We start from the raw sequence: 23,757 nt of genomic DNA, 5'->3' as shown, positions 1-23,757 counted from the left end.
TGAACACTTTTCACAGAATGATCTTGCTATATCATACCTATCAGGCCTCATCGTCAAAGGAAACCCGAAGTGGGTCCAATAAAAGACGTTACCTCGCCCAGCTTGTCTCACTAATATCCTGGGACTGACATGGTTACAACTACACTGCATACAAAACTAATAGCTTGTTATCCAATGTTTCATTAGTGCAGTTACAGTAAGAGTCTAATATAACTTATACAATCAGATGATAGGCAAATTCCACTACAGCAACGAAACACAGAATATGTAATTATGGTTAAGCAACATTACAATTAACATAAATAGGGAAAGCTAGAACTGGCATTTCCTCTGTAGAAGTACCTATGTTCTAGCTCTGGAGCTTACACAAGTGTTGAAGGAGCTCATGTGTAGCATTTTATACGAATTATTTAATGAGCTATTTTTTATATTGTAAATAATTTGCTTATAACCATAAATCTCATCTTATGGTCAACACACCCTGCTCCAAGCTATGGCAAGGATAGGACACAGGTGCAGGATTTAGATAGGAGACTGGGGTACCTGGGTGTTCTTTGGGTGTAAACAGAGTGCTGTTGGGCGACAGCTGGGTGTTAGGATTTTCAGGTGAGTGTGTGCTACCTGGGAGGGTAGCTAAGGTGTTATTGGAGGGCTATGGTTGCTCAGTGGCTGGTGCGGGGAATTCTTGCTGGATGGCTGAGTCTGGCTGGAGGAGCCTGGGGACAGTTCTGAGCTGCCTCACATGTTGGCACCACGTGCTCCTGCTGGCTGTTCTTTCCCTGCTCAGCTCCAACAGGGGGAATTCAGCAACAGAAGAGGCAGAGAGGCTGCTTGGCCTGGCAAAGCAGGTGCCACAGGAGCCCCTTTGTGACAAGGCAGAACAATTACCCACAACCCAGCTGAGGAGGATCCATCTGAACTCCGAGAATGAGTGACAAGGCTGCCAAGAGGCTGAGCATCAGCTGAGGAAGCTTTTTCCTCATTTATTTGTTGTCATTGTGTATTCCTGTGTGGTCAGTGCCAGGGGCCTCTTACTTTATTCTTCTCAGTGGAGGCTAAGAAGTCAAATTGTTTTTAAATGGATAAAACAAAACAAAAAATTAATGCGGGGGGCGGCTGAGGGGATCAATTGCCTCAATCACCTGTATAGATGTTAACTGTATCTTGTTACATTAACTTTTCTAAATCAAATGAATATACTGAATATACCTTTATGGAATTTCAAAATAAAAATAACCTCTCTTAGATGTATAATAGGCTTTGGCCCTACCTCTGATCAGTGATTTTAAACAAGTCTATTGCCCACAATTCCATGCTGCAGTTGTAGTGTGACCACAGAATTTCTTATCGAACAGAGCTCTACACACAACTATTAGGTATAGTTAAGACTGAAGAGGAATTATTCTATATTATCACTAAATGTTTCAAACTTGGGTATCCAAAATTAGGGTTCTAAATCCATATTTAGGCATCTAAATGGAATAATCCTCATTTTCAGACTCCAGAACACTCACAGCTCCCAGTGACTTCCATTCCTAATGGTTAGATTGTGTCTTAACATCACAGCTCTGTGGTGAACAGAGTTGAAGCCACAGAGCAGAATCTGAGAAACTCCAAGTAATCAAGATCCATGAAGAAAGATGGTCTTGTGACTAAGGTACTGGATTAGGATCAGGAGATATGGGTTCACTCCCCAGTTTGCCTACCATTTTCCTGTGTGACATTGAACAAGTCATTTAATCTCTCTGTGCCTCAGTTTTCCAGCTGTACAATGGGAATAATAAAAAAAATATTTTCTTCTACTCTGTCAGTTTTGTGTGTTTAGATGGTAAGCATCAAATGGGCAGAAACTGTTTCTTACTATGTGTTTATAAAGTACTTAGCATAGTGGCTCCAATGCTAGTTAGGGTCTTTAGATGCAACTAACAGAAGTTACTAGATTACAGGCCCTGGTTCTCATGGGAGACCCTGATAGCTGCTGGGAGAACAATACAGCAATGCACAGACAATCCAGGACGTTTTTAGAAAGTGTGGGGGACAATTTCCTGGTGCAAGTGCTGGAGAAACCAACTAGGGGCAGAGCTCTTCTTGACCTGCTGCTCACTAACAGGGAAGAATTAGTAGGGGAAGCAAAAGTGGATGGGAAGCTGGGAGGCAGTGACCAGGAGATGGTCTAGTTCAGGATCCTGACACAAAGAAGAAAGGAGAGCAGCAGAATACAGACCCTGGACTTCAGAAAAGCAGACTGACTCCCTCAGGGAACTGATGGGCAGGATCCCCTGGGAGAATAACATGAGGGGGAAAGGAGTCCAGGAGAGCTGGCTGTATTTTAAAGAGGTTGCAGGAACAAATTATCCTGATGTGTAGAAAGAATAGTAAATATGGCAGGCAACCAGCTTGGCTTAACAGTGAATCCTTGCTAATCTTAAACAGAAAAAAGAAACTTACAAGAAGTGGAAGATTGGACAAATGACCAGAGAGGAGTATAAAAATATTGCTCAGGAATGCAGGAGTGAAATCAGGAAGGTGAAGTCACACTTGGAGTTGCAGCTAGCAAGAGATGTTATGAGTAACAAGAAGGGTTTCTTCAGGTATGTTAGCAACAAGAAGAAAGTCAATGAAAGTGTGGGCCCCTTACTAAGTGAGGGAGGCAACCTAGTGACAGAGGATGTGGAAAAAGCTAATGTACTCAATGCTTTTTTTGCCTCTGTCTTCATGAACAAGATCAGGTCCCAGACTGCTGCACTGGGCAGCACAGCATGGGAAGGAGGTGACCAGCCCTCTGTGGAGAAAGAAGTGGTTCAGGACTATTTAGAAAAGCTGGATGAGCACAAGTCCATGGGGCCGGATGCACTGCATCCGAGAGTGCTAAAGGAGTTGGCAGATGTGATTGCAGAGCCTTTGGCCATTATCTTTGAAAACTTATGGCAGTCGGGGGAGGTCCCAGATGACTGGAAAAAGGCTAATGTAGTGCCCATCTTTAAAAAAGGGAAGGAGGAGGATCCAGGGAACTACAGGTCAGTCAGCCTCACCTCAGTCCCTGGAAAAATCATGGAGCAGGTCCTCAAGGAGTCAATTCTGAAGCACTTAGAGGAGAGGATCAGGAACAGTCAGCATGGATTCACCAAGGGCAAGTCATGCCTGACTAACCTAATTGCCTTCTATGAGGAGATAACTGGCTCTGTGGATGAGGGGAAAGCAGTGGATGTGTTATTCCTTGACTTTAGCAAAGCTTTTGATATGGTCTCCCACAGTATTCTTGCTGGCAAGTTAAAGAATTATGGACTGGATGAATTAACTATAAGGTGGATAGAAAGCTGTCTAGATCATCATGCTTAACGGATAATGATCAATGACTCCATGTCTAGTTGGCAGCCAGTATCAAGCAGAGTGCCCCAAGGGCTGGTCCTGTGGATGGTTTTGTTCAACATATTCATTAATGATCTGGAGGATGGCGTGGACTGCACCTTCAGCAAGTTTGCAGATGACACTAAACTGGGAGGAGTGGTAGATATGCTGGAGGGTAGGGATAGGATACAGAGGGACCTAGACAAATTAGAGGATTGGGTCAAAAGAAATCTGATGAGATTCAACAAGGACAAGTGCAAAGTTCTGCACTTAGGATGGAAGTATCCCATGGACTGCTACAGACTAGGAACTGAATGGCTATGCAGCAGTTCTGCAGAAAAGGACCTAGCGATAACAGTGGATGAGAAGCTGGTTATGAGTCAACAGTGTGCCCTTGTTGCCAAGAAGGCGAACGGCACTTCGGGTTGTATAAGTAGGGGCATTGCCAGCAGATCAAGGGATGTGATCATTCCCCTCTATTTGACATTGGTGAGGCCTCATCTGGAGTACTGTGTCCAGTTTTGGGCCCCACACTACAAGAAAGATGTGGGAAAATTGGAAAGAGTCCATTGGAGGGCAACAAAAATGATTAGGGGGCTGGAGCACAGGACTTATGAGGAGAAGCTGAGGGAACTGGGATTGTTTAGTCTGCAGAAGAGAGGAATGAGGGGGGATTTGATAGCTGCTTCAACTACCTGATCTAGAGCCATCCTCTTTGGAATGAGGGGGTTCCAAAGAGGATGGATCTAGACTGTTCTCAGTGGTAGCAGATGACAGAACAAGGAGTAATAGTCTCAAGTTGCAGTGGGGGAGGTTTAGGTTGGATATTAGGAAAAACTTTTTCACTAGGAGGGTGGTGGAGCCATGGAATGGGTTACTTAGGGGAGTGGGGTGGAATCTCCTTCCTTAGAGGTTTTTAAGATCAGGCTTGACAAAGCCCTGGCTGGGATGATTTAGTTGGGGATTGGTCCTGCTTTGAGCAGGGGGTTGGACTAGATGACCTCCTGAGGTCCCTTCCAACCCTGAGATTCTATGATTCTAAGAATGCAGGGCCAACCATGATTTGAGCCAAAAGTTCTTATTCAGAGTTAAATATGCACATCCAATCTTATGTGCCAATGCTCACAACCAGTTTCTGCCTATATCTTTCACACATTTTTACACACAAGCTTATATATTTCTAACAGCCACATAGCCCCACTTCAACATCCAATTATTTATTTGCAAGTCACATCTTTTCCTTTACAAGCTCATCTAAAGTGGAAGAAGGTACACATCCAATATGTTTTATTCTTTTATATAGATATATATTGCTGATTAAATCAGATCCTACAGGAATCTTCAAGATTGCACCTAAGTGTGTCTGCCTCTGCTATTACTTCTGCTCCCCTGCTAGGCCTGGACCCTGCTGCTTCAGTAAATATTTACCTTATTCTGAGAAGGATCCAACACATCTGGATAAGCCTCTCTAGCCCATTTCTTTAAATCACTCAAATTAGGAATAATAATAAATGCAAAATAAACAGACTGGACCAGAGTGTCAAAGGTTAAAGGAAAAGGGTAAGAAGGAGAAGCATTTTCAAATCCACTCTGATACCGGAGACAAAACAGTGACTTACCCAGTAGCTGCAAAGTACTGTGAATGAGAGAGAGAAAAACCAGCAAAATGGAGAGAGTCATCACAAATGTTTAACTCCTTTCCACCAAGAGATGTATTGTAATTTGTTGCTGTCAATAAAATCCTTCTCAAACAAGCTAGGTGGCAGGTCCTCCTCAGTTTCAAAAGGCTGACAGATCAGGGGAAAGCTCTGGGCTCTAAATAAGGAAATATCCTGTCACGTGGCTTTTTAAACTAACTCAAATTCAGAGTGTAAACTTCGCTCCTAAGAACAAAATGTCCTTCCATAGAAATGCAGGCAATAAATAGTGGCAGATCAATACTGTTTTTCTGGACTTACGTTAGTTTCACAGATGAATCAGTTGTTGGACTGTCAGGTCAATCAACTCTCTAGTGAAGGTATCAGGGAGCAAACAGAATAAAAGAGCAAAGCTGTTCCCTTTCCGTCAAAAATGAACTTTAACTCTCAAAAACATACTTAGAAAGCCAGCAGTGGAGCAGAGAATAGAAAAAGGTCTTCTGACTCCCAGGCCTTGTCATTACTTTAAAAAAATATATATTTTACCTCAAGGAAACTAACGTACACGAGCTCTCCTGAGGTTAAAAAACAAAACACAGTGAAGACAAGGCACTTTAGTTGTATCATGAAGTAAGCTAGGCTGGGTCAGCACAATACATATGCCTGGGGTTGACCTTGCATAGTTTATCTCACAGCAAAACAAACATGCCTATTCTTTCCTGTGTTTTTACCTCAGGATAGCTTGTATACATTAGTTTCCTTGAGTTAAAAATATACCTTTTTTAGCAGAGAAGGCAAGTTGTCAGGGCTGTGCCATCATGTACCCTATCCCCTGGACCAAGCTGCCATTGAAGCATTAGGAATTTAAAATATTGTAGACCAAAATCCTGAATGTCAAAATGCTTGGAAATAGCTAAGGTTCTAACACTAACATTACAGCTGGCCTTTATCTTAGTTTATTCTCCATTTGCCAGAGAAAGCCACCTTCTGAAAAAGAGACTAGGGCTACTAGGTGCTTTTGAAAGTTTCACCCCATGTGCTGTCTTGCATCACCACAAACTCCACAACGCTGACCTTCCACCACCGGACCTGCTACCTGGTTTACACTGTGTAAGCCAAGAGTAAACTTCCACAGTATGTTTAACATTTCTTCCAGCATGAAAGGAGGAAGGCAGGGGTGGGGAAGATGAAGAGGGGAAATAGCATGCATGATTTTATATTTTTTTGCGAGTTAGTTCTCACAATTACGGATTGCACTGTTTGAAAAATATGATTTAAAAGAGAAGGCATTCAGCTAGCTAGAGAGTGACGGCATCACATCTATCAATGAGGACACACTTCTGTGAAGGGAAAGTTGTATTGGATCCTGGCAATCAATGGTGACACACCTAATCAGGACATTATGGATCTATATATGTGCTAGAAGAGTTCTGACTCAACAATTAATCTACATAGTTATACTTCCTCATATACCAGGTAGGCTGAGAGAAGTGGTAACTTGAATTAAAGGTGGGTAGGTATCTGTGTGCTTATGTGCTCATAAAATCCAAAATCAGATTTACCAATGCAGCAATAATGAAATAGAGAGGTCCAAATGCAAGCATTAGAGAACAGAGCTGGTTGGAGAAACTTTGAACCATATTCCATCAGCATTTAAATGCTTTGAGAAATCAGGTCAACTTAGCTGGAATTCTGTTTCAGAAGAATGTCCCATTATAACATTTTCATAATGAAGCATTTCAATTATTTCAAAATGACTTCATTTAAAATGGTTTCTGTTTTGTATGATACATTATGAATATATCTTATAATACAAAATGATAAACAAGAGTATGAATCAAAATGAAATGTTTCAGTTGAGCTGACTACTTTGCGGAGAATTTCACAATGTGGTGTTGGGGGGAGGCAGGGGTGGTTCCAGTTTAGAAAAAAGCCAGTTTTTGAAATCTCAAAATTCGTTGCAAAATGGATCTTCCATCCTCCACACAGCTCTATTAGACAAGCTGTCTGATATAACAGCTCCACATAAACTCAAGAGGGAAGGACAATCCTTAAGGAGCTCTGCAAAATGGGAGGCATTGGATAAGCTGCTGAATTCTAAAGAAATGCTGATAAACAAATAGCTATGGAATGTAAGGTTTTGCCTGTTTCCTGTCTGAGTATCAATGAGTTCATCCAGGCCAGCTTCAGACTGTTTCACTACCCCTTTTTTACAACAGCAGGAGAGCTAAGCAGGAAGTTGCCTCCACACTGTGACAAACTAAGGCCTGGTCTACACTAGCCTGTTATTTTGGAATTAGCTGAGTTATTTCAGAAGAAAAAGATTCTGTCCACATGACCAAACGGGTTTTTTCGATTTAAAGGGCTCTTTAATTCAATTTCTGTACTCCATCTCGGCAAGTGGAGTAGTGCTTAAATCAAGATCGCAGTCCTGGGTTAAAGGTATTGTGGATGCAATTCGACATTATTGGCCTCCGGGAGCTATCCCAGGATGCTCCCTTGTGACCGCTCTGGTCAACACTCTCAACTCCAATGTGCTAGCCAGGTGGGCAGGAAAATCCCCGGGAACTTTTGAATTTCATTTCCTGTTTGGTCACCAGTAGCACAGGTGACCATCAGCACAGTCCACCATCACAGGTGACCATGCAGTCCTGGATTCGCAGACGAGCCCCAGCATAGTCCGAACGGGAGGTACTGTATCTCATCGCATGCTGGGCAGATGAGTCTGTTATGGCAGAACTACATTCCAAAACCCAGAAAGCAAATACCTATGCTAAAGTCTCCAGGGCCATGACGGAAAGAGGCTACTCCAGGGACCCAGAGCAGTGTTGTACAAAATTCAAGGAGCTCAGGCAAGCATACCAAAAAGCCAGGCACTCTGGGTCACAGCCCCATACATTCTGCTTCTGCGATTATGAGCTTCATGCAATTATGGGGGGTGATGCCACCACTGTCCGTGGACACCTGCAAGGGGGGAGTTGCACGGAGCGAGGAGGAAGAGACATTGGAGGACGAAGAGGAGGAGGAGAAGGAGGACAGTGCACAGGCGGCAAGTGGGAAATCCGTTTTCCCCTCTAGCCAGGAACTAATCTTAACGCTGGATCCAATAGCCTCCCCTCACTCCCAAGGTGGGCTCCTGTTCCATGACCCTGGTGAGTGAGAGCCTGATCGGGGCCACGCGGTGAGTGGGGGGACCCAGCCGCGCTGGGTTGTTCGCGTTTACTAAGCTGACTGGAGCCATGCGGTGGGGGGCGAGGGGTGGTGGTTATGTGTGCAGTGATCATCCCAGAGAGTCCGCAGGACCTCCTTTTACATGGCAAACCCACGAGGCTTTGCTTGCTGTGGGAAAGGGGGCCCAGCAGTTTGAAAGCATTGAAATGAATGTAGAAGAAGCAGAACCCTGCGTGCCCCTAGGGGCTGCCTGCAAGCTGAATTCTGTTGCCTGGCCGTGTGTGATGGCTTACTCATACCAAAGTGCCCCCTTTGTTCTCTGCAATGTATTTTTTAAAATACTACCCTCCCTTTTTCTCCTCCCGCAGGTGCAAATGTTTGAACTTGGCCCCTATCTACTCCGTCCCAGAGGCTGGTCCAGATTAGAAGGCGGAAAAAACGAACTCGGGAGGACATGTTCGCTGAGCTCATGCAGTCCTCCCGCACTGATAGGGCCCAGCTGAATGCATGGAGGCAAACAATTGCGGAGTCTCATAAAGCATTACAGGAACACACTCTTCTAATCGCCCTGTTGTCTGGCTGTGCAAAACTGGCAGCCAGGTGAGTTGCCTCAACCTCCCACCCCGCCATAAACATCTCCCCCTTACTCTCACAGATATTGTGGAGCACACAACAAGCAGCAATAACAATGGGAATATTGGTTGTGCCGAGATCTAACCGAGTCAGTAAACTGTGCCAGCGCCCTTTCAAACGTCCAAAAGCACAGTCCACCACCATGCTGCACTTGCTCAGCCTATAGTTGAACTGCTCCTTACTACTGTCCAGGGTGCCTGTGTACAGCTTCATGAACCATGGCATTAAGGGGTAGGCTGGGTCCCCAAGGATAACTATAGGCATTTCAACATCCCCAACAGTAATTTTCTGGTCTGGAAAGTAAGTCCCTTCCTGCAGCTGTTCAAACAGACCAGAGTTCCTGAAGATGCGAGCGTCATGCACCTTTCCCGGCCATCCCACACTGATGTCGGTGAAATGTCCCTTGTGATCCACCAGTGCTTGCAGCACCATGCAAAAGTACCCCTTGCAGTTTATGTACTGGCTGCTATGGTGTGCTGGGGCCAAAATGGGGATATGCGTTCCGTCTATCACCCTGCTGCAGTTAGGGAACCCCAGCACATAAAAGCCATCCACAGTGGTCTGCACATTTCCCAAAGTCACTACCCTTCATAGCAGCTGCTCAATGATTGTGTTGGCTACTTGCAGCACAGCAGACCCTACAGTAGATTTGCCCACTCCAAACTGATTCCCGACTGACCGGTAGCTGTCGGGCATTGCAAGCTTCCACAGTGCTATGGCCACTCACTTCTCAGCAGTGAGGGCTGCTTTCATTTTGGTGTCTTTGCACTTCAGGGCAGGGGACGGCAAGTCACAAAGTTCCATGAAAGTGGCCCTATGTATTAGAAAGTTTCGCAGCCACTGGGAATCATCCTAGACCTGCAACACTATGCAGTCCCACCAGTCTGTGCTTGTTTCCCAGGCCCAGAATCGGCGTTCCACAGCATGAACCTGCCCCAATGCCACTATGATCTCCCAATCGCCACATGCCCTGCATCTAGGAACGTCTGTGTCCATGTTCTCATCAGTATAGTAATTGCACTGTTGTCGCTTCCTTGCCCGGTTTTGCACGTACTGAACATACTGCTGGATATGTGTGAGGTATTTACAATGGTCAAAACTGCAGCAGAGATCTGAGCGGGCTCCATGTTTGCCACGCAATGGCGCCTGCATGGGTAATCCTTGAAAAAGGGCACAAAATGAGCTGTTTCGTTCAAGATGGCTGATAAAAGGCGGTAAATGGTTGTCTTCTGTAGCTTCCATGGGAGCCCAGGACAGCTTCTGCTGCTTTCTCCAGATTGTCTGTGCGGCTCTGTTCACGATGGCTGAGAAACAGCAGGGAATTGTTGCCTTCTGTAGCTTCAATGGAAGCCCAGGATCGACAACATGGAAAAAGTGGCGAGAGCAGAGTTTGTGGCAGAAGCTGTGTGGCTCTGTTCACGATGGGTGAGAGACGGCAGGGAATTGTTGCCTTCTGTAGCTTCCACGGGAGCCAAGGACAGACAACATGGAAAAAGCAGTGGAAGCTGTGCAGCTCTATTCACGATGGCTGAGAAATGGCGGAAAATAGTTAGATGAAAGAGTAGGTAGAAAGAGGGGAGCACATTTGAAGTGGATTGAACATACCAGGAGACAGGCGGTGCACCGTGCTGCACCGTCTGCTGGCAGCATGGTGTCTGTCGTAGCTTTCATGGAGGGAGGAGCGAGTGAAGGCATATGCCCAGAAAAAACCCATAAGAATGTTTTTTGCCCCATCATGCACTGGGAGCTTAACCCACAATTCCAATGGACGGCAGAGACTGCGGGAACTGTGGGATAGGTACCACAGTGCAACGCTCCGCTATTCGATGCTAGCCTCGGTACTGTGGATGCACTCCACTGAATTCATGTGCGTTAGTGGGGACACAACATCGAATGTATGAATGAGACTAACAAATTTAAGTGAGCTACAGCCCACTTCATCGGATGCATGCAGTGGAAAATACAGTAGGAAGATATATATATATATACCCATAGAGAACATGAAACAATGGGTGTTACCATACACACACTAACAAGAGTGATCAATTAAGGTGAGCTATTACCATCAGTAGAGAAAAAAAACTTTTTGTAGTGATAATCAAAATGGTCCATTTGCAGCAGTTGACAAGAAGGTGTGAGGAACAGTATGTGTGTGTGGGGGAAGAATAAACATGGGGAAATAATTTTACTTTGTGTAATGACCCATCCACTTCCAGTCTTTATTCAAGCCTAATTTAATGGTGTCCATTTTGCAAATTAATTCCAATTCAGCAGTCTCTCATTGGCGTCTGTTTTTGAAGTTTTTTTGTTGTAATATTGCAACTTTTAGGTCTGTTAATTGAGTGACTGGGGAGATTGAAGTGTTCTCTTACTGGTTTTTGAATGTTATAATTCTTGACGTCTGATTTGTGTCCATTTATTCTGTTACGTAGAGACTGTCCGTTTTGGCCAATGTACATGGCAGAGGGACATTGCTGGTACATATCACATTGGTAGATGTGCAGGTGAACGAGCCTCTGCTAATGTGGCTGATGTGATTAGGTCTTATGATGGTGTCCCCTGAATAGATATGTGGACAGAGTTGGCAATGGGCTTTGTTGCAAGGATAGGTTCCTGGGTTAGTGTTTTTGTTGTGTGGTGTGTGATTGCTGGTGAGTATTTGCTAATTTATTTTTCTAAAAATTTTAAAAATTTTCAATCAATTCCATTATGAAGTCAGTTCTTGCAAGATGCACTGCAAGGGAAAGCATAATTTCATCTGAGATCAAAAAGCACTTTGTAGACCTCTGGGTCTGAAATGAAGCTGTGTCCGCCTCAGAATTGACTTACAAGTACATGACTATGACAAAAGAAATGGGTTTGAGGCCAGAAACAAAGGAGTAATGAGGGTCCCTCCTACTCTAAGTCTTATAGAGATGTCTCATGTTATGAACTTTATGATGTGAACTTCTAATATTTGTTTTCTATTGTCTATTGGAAGCAATTTTATCATTATTGATAAAACGAGCGACAGGAGATGGATCATTTGATGATTGCCTGTTCTGTTCATTCCCTCTGGGGCACCTGTCATTGGCCACTATCGGAAGACAGGATACTTGGCTAGCTGGACCTTTGGTCTGACCCAGTAGGGCCATTCTTATGTTCTTATTGGTTTTGACAGGAAACAGATGGTGCAGTATTTCTAGCTCCTGTTTCTGCTAGTCTTGCTAACAGATCTCTGTATTATAAACTTACGTAAGAACTTAAAAGTGCTGTTTCCTTTTTCTCTATTTCTTATGTAAGTTACTATTTCTTCATTATGGGACATTACTTGTGTGTTTTTGAGCACCTTTGTCTTTGTTTTGTTCGTGTATCTGGATCAAAATTTTGTTGGCAAACCGCTTTTAAACAAGAGGAAGGGGATTCAAACCCTGGTGACATGAGGATCTGGCCTTTGACTTTGCCTGCCATAGAAAACCCAGATTAAAAATCATGTTCTTTTTCACCTCAAAAACATAACTGCCCATTTTTGAAATGTAGAAACCTGTCTTTACCTATTTAGTATGAGGGTTATCTTAGGTACCTACCATCATGTCACCCAGGTGCCACCAAAAAATAAAACAAAACACACCCTTTCACCCAGTCCTTAAAGAGACAGAAACTGACTCTCCCCTAAGCCCTCTTCCCAGCAACCAAACATATAAGGGCCATAAGTAAAATGTCATTATCTGGAAGAAGCCAAATAAAGGTGTATCGTGAACCATATTTTAAAAGTGGCTAGACATTGGCTCAGAGGGATTGCAGAGGAAAGGAGTTCCAGAGCGGGGGCTCTGCTTTGAGGAGAGTTTGGTTTTGCAGGTTTTTCTTCTCAGAACACTTGATTTCCTGGCTCTCTCTTGTTCCTTGGACACAGGTCTTTCTGCAATCTGGCACAGATGTCCTAAGATTTACAGAAAGGTAAGAGAGTCCAGTATCTCTGTCAGGTGGAATGCTACCAAGAAATGTTGGTATGTCATATGGTCCAGAGCATTTCAATTCAAGCACTGTTACAGTTTCCAAAGCAAGTCATGGAGGGCACGATAATGAAATGCACAACCCACATCAAACTGAAATAAAAATGGGCACAGACAGCTTTATTTTGCATCTGCCCTATTGTTTATTTCTCTTTTTAGACAGGCGTTTGTTGTACATACTTTATTGTTCCCACATGGTCTTAGCCAATCCATCTCACAAGTAAATACTTCACTTGATCAGCAGCTCTGCATGTTAAGCTGATCATTGCTTATCTAACAAATCCTTTTCTTTACATATTTAATGTTAATTTGAAGCTGATACAAAAATATTCATAGTCATAGAATCATAAAAATGCAAGCCTGTAGGAAATAAACAGCCTTATTTATTTTACAAAACTGAAACTGGAGGTATGAATGAGGGAAAAACATTTACATTTGACTTTCACCTATTCATATATTGTGAGAAAAATATTTTAATCCACACATGACATAAATTTGATTAGCTTACAGAAATCGTATTACAAAGTCACAAACTAAGATTATAATACTGAACTAATAAAGTGGGTAAAACAATTTGTGTAAAAGTAAGATTATTGTGATCTATTTTGTAGATCAAATTTTTATATATTATATAATATAATTACATATATTATATAATTATAAATTATACATATCAAAGTTATCTTGACTGAAATAACACTACAGTCTTTTAAATGTTGAACTGATGTATAGTCTAAACAGCTGGATCTCTTGAGTGACATTTATAGGATACCTGCTTTGCTGAGACAATTCTCACTATTCAGCTGTCTTGACACTCTTTATGGTTAATGGCGATGCAAGACTCTAAAAACCAAAGATGCCTGAGTGTTAATTCACACTGCTACGTGTTTCATTTTAGTTTTCTTCAGTTGTCTATTTGCCATACTTGTTAGTTATCCACACTGTGCATGTTCAAAAGTCTCCCTCCTGTGAAATTGTTCCAGGACATTTTCAAGATTATAAAAGGGATAATTGCCTTGGCTACTAGGTATATATGAGGAGTTCAAAACAGTGTACTAGGAGAATGCAAATTTGCTTAAGATTTCATTCATTCCAGTTACATAATTTTTTCTCAAAATCAGACATGCAATTCAGTTATTTTATCACACTAGATGACAGTGTGTTCATTTTGCTCTTTCTTGTCCGCAGAATCCTTTGTGTCACTCTCTCCAGTTACGGTATCTCTGTGTTCTAATAGCACATTATTGAAGCTGGCATCTGTTTGTAGTTTATTTTGTCTTTTTTTCCTGAATAAGAAATAGGCTGTGAGGCCTGCTCCTACTAGAATAAGGACCAGAATACTTAGAATCCAAACTGTGCCATGGGCAGGTGTTTCTGAAAATAAATGAAAAATAATTACTAGAGAGACAATTCTTAGGATAGATATTAGGCAGCAGACTAGAGAAAAAACATTGGCTTTAGTCTCTTCTCACTCACACTGATGTAAATCAGGAGTTAATTCCTTTTGAAGAACCCTCAACCATCCTGTGACCCCTCTGCACTGTTCAGGCAGCTAAAAAAGACCAGAAAGCTAGCTCAGCCAGTCTACTGATGATTTCCCTAGCCTAGAATTTTCTCAGGCTAGCACACTGTCTCTAGGTCAATCTGCTCCTGGCCCTGAGCATGGAGAAAATGGCTGAGATAAAGAGGAAACAGTCAGGGTGCCAATGCACTTCAGCTATTCTGAGATGCCACAACAGCCTCCTGGGGTCATAGGTAGCTCTAAGTCATGCTGGGGATGAACTTAAAGTCACCTTCTTCCCCCACCCCCTTCACCCCACCTACAGTCCTATGTTGAGTGTAGCTCAGAGAGCAGGGAGCATTTGGTCAAACCGCTGATTTACACCTGTGAGGCCACATAGGAGCATATTGGGGAGGGGAGAGGGCAGGGCCGCCCAGAGAGGGGGAGCAAGTGGGGCAATTTGCCCCGGACCCTGCAGGGGCCCCCACGAGAATATAGTATTCTACAGTATTGCAACTTTTTCTTATGGAAGGGGCCCCTGAAATTGTTTTGCCCCAGGCCCCCTGAATCCTCTGGGCAGCCCTGGGAGAGGGCAGGCTGAGGGACACAGCACATGGCACTTCCCTTGATCCCCAGGCTGTGCCATAGTCCTTATAGGTGCCTGTAGCCTCAGGGTAATCTGGGGGTCATTTAGCCCCTGGCTGGCCCAGGATCAGGGGAGCGGAAAGACAGTATTTTATGTTTGAATATATTGTCAGTTTGCAGAGATATTTTTTGACTGTAAAGAAGTGACACCATGGAAAGGAGAATATGGAAAAAGAATAACCTTACCCCTCAACGTTATTCAAAACTCACTCCCACTTAAGGAGGGAGAGAGTCCTGCCCTTAGGCATGAACAAGATATATGGATATTTTAGGACATTGACATGCATTTTATAGTAATTATGGCAGAAAACACAATAAATAACAGTTATAAACTTATGTGGATTTATCTTTGAAGTTATTTGTGAAGAAAATAGTCCTACCTTTCTTAATTATTAGATTCTCACTTGGTTGAGCTTCAATCACTTGCAAAAACAAAAACAAATAACCCCACATTTAGTCAAAATCTGCAAACAGCTGCATTTTACCCTTAAAATTATATATGCAGTAAAGCACACACTGTACAAACAATTACTGCTTTAGTCATACTGCTTTATTCATTTATTGTAGATGCATTTCCTAAATGAAACTAACAAAGATGAAAAATGTGGTACCCACTTTAACTTGACATTCATTGTAGCAGAACCCAAACACTTTAGCGATAAAAGTTTCTTACTGTACTTGCTTCTTGATAAATAATCAAATAATGTCCAAGCACAGTGAGACTCTGATTCATGAAGATATTTAAGGATGTGAGTAGTCCCATTGACTTCAATGGCATTACTCACATGCTCACAGTTAAACATGTGCCTAATGACCTAATGACCTAACGGCCTAATGTGAACATAGATATTTGCAGTTGTCATTCTGCCAAAAAAGTTTGGGAATTACTTAAAATGTGTGATGCACCAGTCATGTTTTATAGCTCATTTAATGATAATCCCCAAAGAATGGCCAAAAACAACAAGGAGTACTTGTGGCACCTTAGAGACTAACAAATTTATTTGGGCATAAAATGCATCTGATGAAGTGGGTTTTAGCCCATGAAAGCTTATGCCCAAATAAATCTGTTAGTCTCTAAGGTGCCACAAATACTTCTTGTTGTTTTTGCTGATACAGACTAACATGGCTGCCACTCTGAGAGAATGGCCAGTCTCCCACCCCCACTGTCCTGACCACTTTTCCTGTTGTACCTCTCAGGCAGTGCAAAGATACCAGATCTGGCCACAGCCTCCTAGCTGAGAATTCTCCCTGTGGGAGGGCTCTGCTGATGCAAAGACTCCAGAGCTGGCTCCTATACCAACTGCCCACTCAGCCCTGGCATAGCTGGCTCCCTGATGGCCCCGAATCTCTTGCACTGAAGAGATCTCAGTACAGGAGAGAAACTGGCCTAGCATGTTCAAATGATGAAAAAATGTCCTACTTTTCTGTACTGTACACAGCCTAGTCAAGACATGGTAGGTTTTAGTTTAACATGCTCCAGTATTTGCAGCTCATAATTTTTGCATCTACAGGGTTCAGTTCTCAAACACTTGATTTGTACCAGCTCAGTTGTCTTATGCTATTTCACTGTGCTGTCTGCAATGAGAGCGCTGTCTTCAAGGCTTTTACAATGAATACCACTTACCAATACTTCAATGGCAACTGGATGATTATGAACTCAAGTGCAAATTTCAAATATGGGCAGTGGGACTTCACTGCTATTAAAAGGCAGACTGTATCTTTCAGACACAGCCCTGAGCAGGAGGCAGTACAGATTTGCACATCTCCAAGAGGAGCACCCCGAAATGTCATGCTGGAGGGAGGCATAGTGCCTTCCAGTGCATACAGGAGTGCAAAGGGAATGTGCCTACTATGCCACCATGTGACCACAGCTATGCTCCCTTTCTGTCAATTGTGGCTGGGCCCTGTTTCGGGGAACAAAAGGGTAGGAAGGCTCCTTGCATGTTCACCCCACATTGAGCTTCCACATAGGGGTTGGAGACAATCAGTCCCACAAGTACTAACCAGGTGTCAGCACTGACTTAGTACTTTCCAATATATTTGGCAACAAAACGTTTATTGGTCTATAATGCTATGAACTCATGATAAAAGATATAGGAGAATTGTCTCAAATCAGGCACTCACTCATCTGGAAGGCCCTAATGCTACCACTTGCATGAAAAGCTGATGTCTGGGGCACCCACTTAGGAGAAGAGACTAATAATAGGTGAACCTCACAAAATGTAGAACTTATACCAATCTGTGTATGTTGCAAAATTGGACAGGAAATCAAGCTTTTGTATCATATTTCTAGTACTTGCTGTTTGAGTTGAGTCAGAAATACCACAAGAGCAGCATAGCTCATGATATTTTGATAGAGCTGCTTCCTGACAAAGGCAGATGGTGCTGAGTTGCACAGCAATAAGATAAATGCTAACCAAAACATTTTTTCTAGCTTTTAAAAGATTTCTATTTGAGTTCTGGGTGAAGATCCAGTTTAGTGATTGCTTAACCGGAACTGGCCTTCCTCCCTGCCACTGGAACACAGTACACCATGTATCTTCACATGGCAAGAGGAAGAAAAGAAAATCACTTAAATGCAGTTCTTGTTCTCCAAAGGCAAAAAAAATTAAAGGAGGTTGGAAAAGGAAAGAAAAAAAATGCAGAAACGTTTAAAGAATTTTCAAATTCAGTAACATCCTGAGTTATTACTTGAACATTCTTTGGTCTGTGCTCACTGAGTGCAACTATGTGGGACAGTCTGAAACTGTAGGAATACATCATGGAGGATACCCAAATCTTGATATTACTTATGTGCCTATGCGGTAGTCACTGATACTAGGTAATAAATAAGATATCGAAACATCTACAGCAGTAGGTGGAAGGAAAGCCTGGAAGGAATGCTCGTGAAGTTACATGCAGTTAGTTTTGGGTAAGCCATATGAGGCATACATTACATTTGCACAAGAATTGGGGAGGGATACTCAACTGGTCCATTAAACTTTGTAAAACTTAGAATATTTTTTTAAAATCTCAGTTACATTTTGTTACTTGCTTTTTCTTAAGTTTTGCTTTCGCCCTCCCATTTACCACCTCAGCATGTTAGAGCAAATTGTACCCTTGCACTCTAAGTATGGACAGAGTCACAGAGCATGCGCTGAGGTTTTTGATATGTGAATGTGAAATGCAGAAAAACTGGCTCTAGATTATATTTACACATGATATTTGTGAATAGGGCCTTTAATCTGTGGTATTTACCTTATGTGAATGTTCAGTCATTTTTGGCTTTATGTTGTAATCGCAAACAGCAAAGGAGAAATGTGGACACACTGTACTTCACACAGCACAAACAGTATGTATTTTGTAGTATATGTACTGTGCATTACTACTAAAATAAAACCATCAACATCAAATCATATGATTTAACATATCACTTACTCTTTGGTTTCTTACAAATGGACCCCTTTTGGGAAGAGCAGGGAATGGTATTCCAGTACCCAGATGATGCAGACATTTCCACACAGTACTCAAACTGATTATTTGAAGGCTGTCCTTTATTCCAGTTGACAAAATCTACTGCAGTTTTGTCTAGCCATAACCACAACCCTAATGACAAAATGCATTAAAAATGTAGCCATAACTCACTATAAACAATCTTGGGTAATATGTGTCACTCTGAATTTATATTTAATTTTCTTAGTTTCTAAAAAGAAAATTTTAAAAAATCTTCATGGTGCTTATTTCATTACATGCAAATAGATTTTTACTTCCCTTTACTCTTTTCCAAAGGAAATACTGCCATTATCTTTGCAAATTATCATTCTTAGATATGGAGAATTACATTTTCCTAGTTTTCTATGATATATGCCCGTATTTCTCAGGTATATGGGACAAAAGTTTCAAACTTGGGGATTGGGCACCTAAATCCACAAAGTCAGGCAACTTTTATTTAAGTACCTAAAGTCATGTGTAGGTAACTCCCACTGAAAAGAAAGCTGATTTTTCTGAAGTGCTTAAATATAGACACTTACATACTTCACTTTGGGTACCCTGGTTTGAAAATTTTCATCATAGTTTCTAAAAGATCTTAAAGATCCTGGAAGTATTGTGGGGGAGGGGAGTGAAAACCTTCTGATGACATTAGACTGAGGCTAATTTTGCTCCCTTCCATTCCAACATTTTCTTTCCTTGTTCTCCAAAAATCCTGTTTTCCTGGTAACCGTAAGTCTAATTCTTTCCTTACCGCTCATGACCAGTATTGATTAACTAGTCTGCAGCTGCGGAAAGATGACATCCTCTAGCCAGGTTCACATTGGGTCTCTTTGGGTCCAAATTTGGCCCTGGCTCTGCTCCTTGCACACTAGTCAAGTGAGGTGTAAAGGGGTTGTAAAGGAGCTGCAAGAGGATGGGGAGAATTTCCCTGGCACAGGAGCAGCGTAGGGCGATGCAAGATGTGATATGCTGCCCCCTTGCAGGCTAGCAGTAGGGGCCATGGTGGAGGTAGTGATGGGAGAATAAGGAGATATTCAAAGGGATGGGAGAGGGCATGCCACAGCACTTGGTGCTATGTGAATTCTGGACTGCAGTACAGTCCATAGGCATCTGTAAGAGACCTCGATAGACAGCTCTCATTTTGGCCCCCATAACAGCCAAGAATATAGGCAGTGCAAAGGCACCTCTGTCCCCTCTTCCTATGAACTGCACCTATTGTGTTGTGCATCTCAGGAGGTGTATGAGAATCTGTCCTGTTATGCTGTTCAGACACTTATCACAAAACATAGCTAATAAGCATAAGGCCATTGAATTCCTTAGGTCTCCATGCAGGCATAAGGGTCCACTCATTTGGATCTTATTACATGCTTGGGCCCTAAAACTGAAACCAAACCAAAGAGTCAGAAATCTCTCTCTTTTACAATATTTCACAGGACATACTTTTGCTAGATGAAACCAAAACCTCCAAGTAAGATTTTCAGATTAAGATACCATAGGTTTAATTTGTGTTTTGTAACTGCTTAGTAATCTTTCCAGATGAATTTCTATTTTCTATTCATTACAGCCTAAGTTATGACATATTTTAATCAGGTTTCAGTCTATTTAATACAGAATATGTATGATTAAATATCAAAACTAAAATAATTACCATCAACGTTTCTATATATTCCTGTCCAAAACCCACTTGTCTCTCCTTTATGTGGCTCTATAGTGTCTGCTAGAAATTTGGATTCAGCTAAATCTTCTATTGAAACCAAAGTAGCACCTGCAAAACATTAGGAAACAAATAAGTTGTATCCTGCCATAGAAACCTGTCTCAGGTTATGGCTTTTGATACAGTACAAGGTTCTGTAATAAATGCCCCTGCAGTTAATAGGGTATAGGCGGGTGTATGAATAAAGAATACAGAAGGTGGTAAGGCTGTAGGGGAGGGAACAGTGTGGATCCTAAGTGATGTAATCGAAAATAAAGACATGGATTTCAATGTAAACATAATTTGAAAACTTTAGGTTACATCACACAAACAGAGTACTATTTTGAGGCTATTGGGGAAAGTACATTTTTATAGACAATATATACCGATGGTTGTCATTCTTGTTTGGCAAGTGAGCCAAAATAATCTCATGGAACCAGAGGTGAAAGTAAAGGGGTATGGTCCAGTATGGCACACCGGCAAGAACCAGTACGTCATGCTGGACTAGACTGGCTTCCCCCGGCTGGCGATTTAAAGGGCCCGGGGCTCCCCGCAACAGCCAGAGCCCCAGGCCTTTTAAATCGCCACCCGAGCCCAGCTGCCAGAGCCTAGGGTAGCAGCGGCAAGGCTCCAGTGGTGATTTAAAGGGCCAGGGGCTCTGGCCGCTGTGGAGAGTCCTGGGCCCTTTAAATCACTGCTTGAGCCCTGCTGTTGGAGCCCCGGGGTAGCTGCGGCAGGCTTCTGTTGGTGATTTAAAGGACCCGGAGCTCTGCTGTGGTAGCGGCAGCCGGAGTCCTGGGCCCTTTAAATCACCTTTGAGCCACGGGGCTCCCAGCTGCCTCTGCAGTTGATAGCTCTGGGGGTGATTTAAAGGCCCTGGGGCTCCCAGTCACAGCCGAAGCCCTGGGGCCTTTAAATCTTGATGGAAAGGGTTTGGGTATTTAAAGGCCCCGCCTCTTCCAGTTGAGGCCATGCCCCCTGCTCAGGACTCTGGCGTACTCATAAGTCCTTTAAATTACTTTCACCCCTGCATGGAACTCGCTATAGTCCATAGTATTTTGCAGCAAATGGTAATGGGATTTGGTTTGTGGGGAATTTTGTGGGCTGGAGATCCAAAAGTGTTGGGATGAAGAGGACCTTGATGGAGGCTAGGGATGAAAAGGTTAATTCCCCCAGGCTGGAGTAACTTCTCCCTCCTTACCCTTGTCTGTGCAGCATGCAGCTCTGGATGTTGGGAAGCTCAGCAGATGGTCCCACCACCCCTTGAAGTATCACTTTCCCTTTCCCTACCCTGGAATGGAGTGGTGTGGAGGGTGAGGTGCTGCTCTTGGATTGGTTGGCGGGTGAGAGAGGAAGGAGCACGGCACAGGCAATAGCATTAGGAAGAAGAAAGGAGAAAGCTGCTTCTTCCTTTCCCTCCCTAGATTACTGGTGGGTCTTACTAAGGAGGGATTTTGCAGCTTTCATGCAATAGGTGCAACCCACTTTTGGACCATGCCTCACCAGTTGATGATATAACCACAGTTTGGGAATTTTTGTGTGCGCGCTCCTGTTTCTAAATTTATAAGGATACTCTGAAATGGTTTCGGACAAAAATTGAGGTTTTCAATTTATGATTAAAGAACATAACGGCCATACTGGGTCAGACCAAAGGTCCATCCAGTACAGTATCCTGTCTACCGACAGTGGCCAATGCCATGTGCCCCAGAGGGAGTGAACCTAACAGGTAATGATCAAGTGATCTCTCTCCTGCCATCAATTGCCACCCTCTGACAAACAGAGGCTAGGGACACCATTCCTTATCCATCCTGGCTAATAACCATTAATGGACTTAACCTCCATGAATTTATCTAGCTCTCTGTTAAACCCTGTTATGGTCCTAGCCTTCACAACCTCCTCAGGCAAGGAGTTCCACAGGTTGACTGTGCGCTGTGTGTTTTAAACCTGCTGCCTATTAATTTCATTTGGTGGCCCCTAGTTCTTCTATTATGGGAACAGGTAAATAACTTTTCCTTATTCACTTTCTTCATACCACTCATGATTTTATATACCTCTATCATATCTCCCCTTAGTCTCCTCTTTTCCAAGCTGAAAAGTCCTAGCCTCTTTTCCAAACCCCTAATCATTTTAGTTGCCCTTCTCTGAACCTTTTCTAAAGCCAGTATATCTTTTTTGAGATGAGGCGACCACATCTGTAGGCAGTGTTCGAGATGTGGGCGTACCATGGATTTATATAAGGGCAATAAGATATTCTCTGTCTTATTCTCTGTCCCTTTTTAAATGATTCCTAACATCCTGTTTGCTTTTTTGACTGCCGCCTCACACTGCATTCAGAGAACTATCCATGATGACTCCAAGATCTCTTTCCTGATTAGTTGTAGCTAAATTAGCCTCCATCGTATTGTATGTATAGTTGGGGTTATTTTTTCCAACGTGCATTACTTTACATTTATCCACATTAAATTTCATTTGCCATTTTGTTGCCCAATCACTTAGTTTTGTGAGATCTTTTTGAAGTTCTTTACAGTCTGCTTTGGTCTTAACTATCTTGAGCAGTTTAGTATCATCTGCAAACTTTGCCACCTCACTTTTTACCCTTTTTACACTTTTTACTCTTCTTTCTTTCTCCAGATCATTTATGAATAAATTGAATAGGATTGGTCCTAGGACTGACCCTTGAGGAACACCACTAGTTACCTCTGTCTATTCTGAAAATTTACTATTTATTCCCTTTGTTCCCTGTCTTTTAACCAGTTCTTAATCCATGAAAGGATCTTCCCTCTTATCCCATGACAACTTAATTTACGTAAGAGCCTTTGGTGAGGGACCTTGTCAAAGGCTTTCTGGAAATCTAAGTACACTATGTCCACTGGTCCCCCCTGTCCACATGTTTGTTGACCCCTTCAAAGAACTCTAATAGATTAGTAAGACATGATTTCCCTTTACAGAAATCATGTTGACTTTTGCCCAACAATTTATGTTCTTCTATGTGTCCAACAATTTTATTCTTTACTATTGTTTCAACTAATTTGCTCGGTACTGATGTTAGACATACCAGTCTGTAATTGCAGGGATACCTCTAGAGCCCTTTTTAAATATTGGCATTAAATTAGCTATCTTCCAGTCACTGGGTACAGAAGCTGATTTAAAGGACAGGTTACAAACCATAGTTAATAGTTCTGCAATTTCACATTTGAGTTCTTTCAGAACTCTTGGGTGAATGCCATCTGGTCTCAGTGACTTGTTACTGTTTATCAATTAATTCCAAAACCTCCTCTAGTGACACTTCAATCTGTGACAATTCCTGAGATTTGTCACCTACAAAGGATGACTCAGGGTTGGGAATCTTCCTAACATCCTCAGTTAGGGTGACCAGATGAGAGGAAGAAAATATCGGGACACATGGGGATGGAGGGGGAGGGGGAGGGGGAGGGGAGGAGGGCTGCCGATGGAGCAAAAAAAAAAGCTGAGTGCTGTCAGCAGAGCAAAATATCGGGACAAATTGTGTCCCGACCAAAGATCGGTCAGGACATGGGACAAACACCTAAATATCAGGATGTCTGGTCACCCTATGCTCAGCCATGAAGACTGATGTAAAGAATTCATTTAGTTTCTCCACTTTATTGTCTTTAAGTGGTCCTTTTGTATCTCGATCATCCATGGGCC

General features: G+C 42.7%; 2 protein-coding genes across 3 annotated transcripts in view; both read right to left on the bottom strand.

Annotated features, from left to right (window-relative positions):
- Positions 1-5,113, bottom strand: part of LOC123365152 (macrophage mannose receptor 1-like) — a 53,805-nt gene extending 48,692 nt beyond the window's left edge. For both annotated transcript variants that reach the window (XM_045007808.1, XM_045007809.1), the window contains exon 1: positions 4,968-5,113. In XM_045007808.1, coding sequence (XP_044863743.1) covers positions 4,968-5,028 — 61 coding nt within the window. In that variant the 5' untranslated portion in view covers positions 5,029-5,113. The remainder of the gene's footprint in view (positions 1-4,967) is intronic.
- Positions 5,114-12,875: 7,762 nt separating this feature from the next.
- Positions 12,876-23,757, bottom strand: part of LOC123363284 (macrophage mannose receptor 1-like) — a 55,731-nt gene continuing 44,849 nt past the window's right edge. The window contains exons 27-30 of the mRNA XM_045004149.1: positions 20,047-20,163; positions 18,345-18,512; positions 15,308-15,349; positions 12,876-14,155 (exon numbers count right to left, since the gene is read on the bottom strand). Of these exons, the coding sequence (XP_044860084.1) occupies positions 13,929-14,155; positions 15,308-15,349; positions 18,345-18,512; positions 20,047-20,163 (554 nt within the window). The 3' untranslated portion in view covers positions 12,876-13,928. The remainder of the gene's footprint in view (positions 14,156-15,307; positions 15,350-18,344; positions 18,513-20,046; positions 20,164-23,757) is intronic.

Source organism: Mauremys mutica, chromosome 2, assembly GCF_020497125.1.
Source record: "Mauremys mutica isolate MM-2020 ecotype Southern chromosome 2, ASM2049712v1, whole genome shotgun sequence".
In the NCBI taxonomy this organism is placed as follows: Eukaryota; Metazoa; Chordata; order Testudines; family Geoemydidae; genus Mauremys; species Mauremys mutica.
The sequence above is the reverse complement of the archived record's forward strand: the minus strand, read 5'-3'. Positions and strand labels throughout refer to the sequence as shown.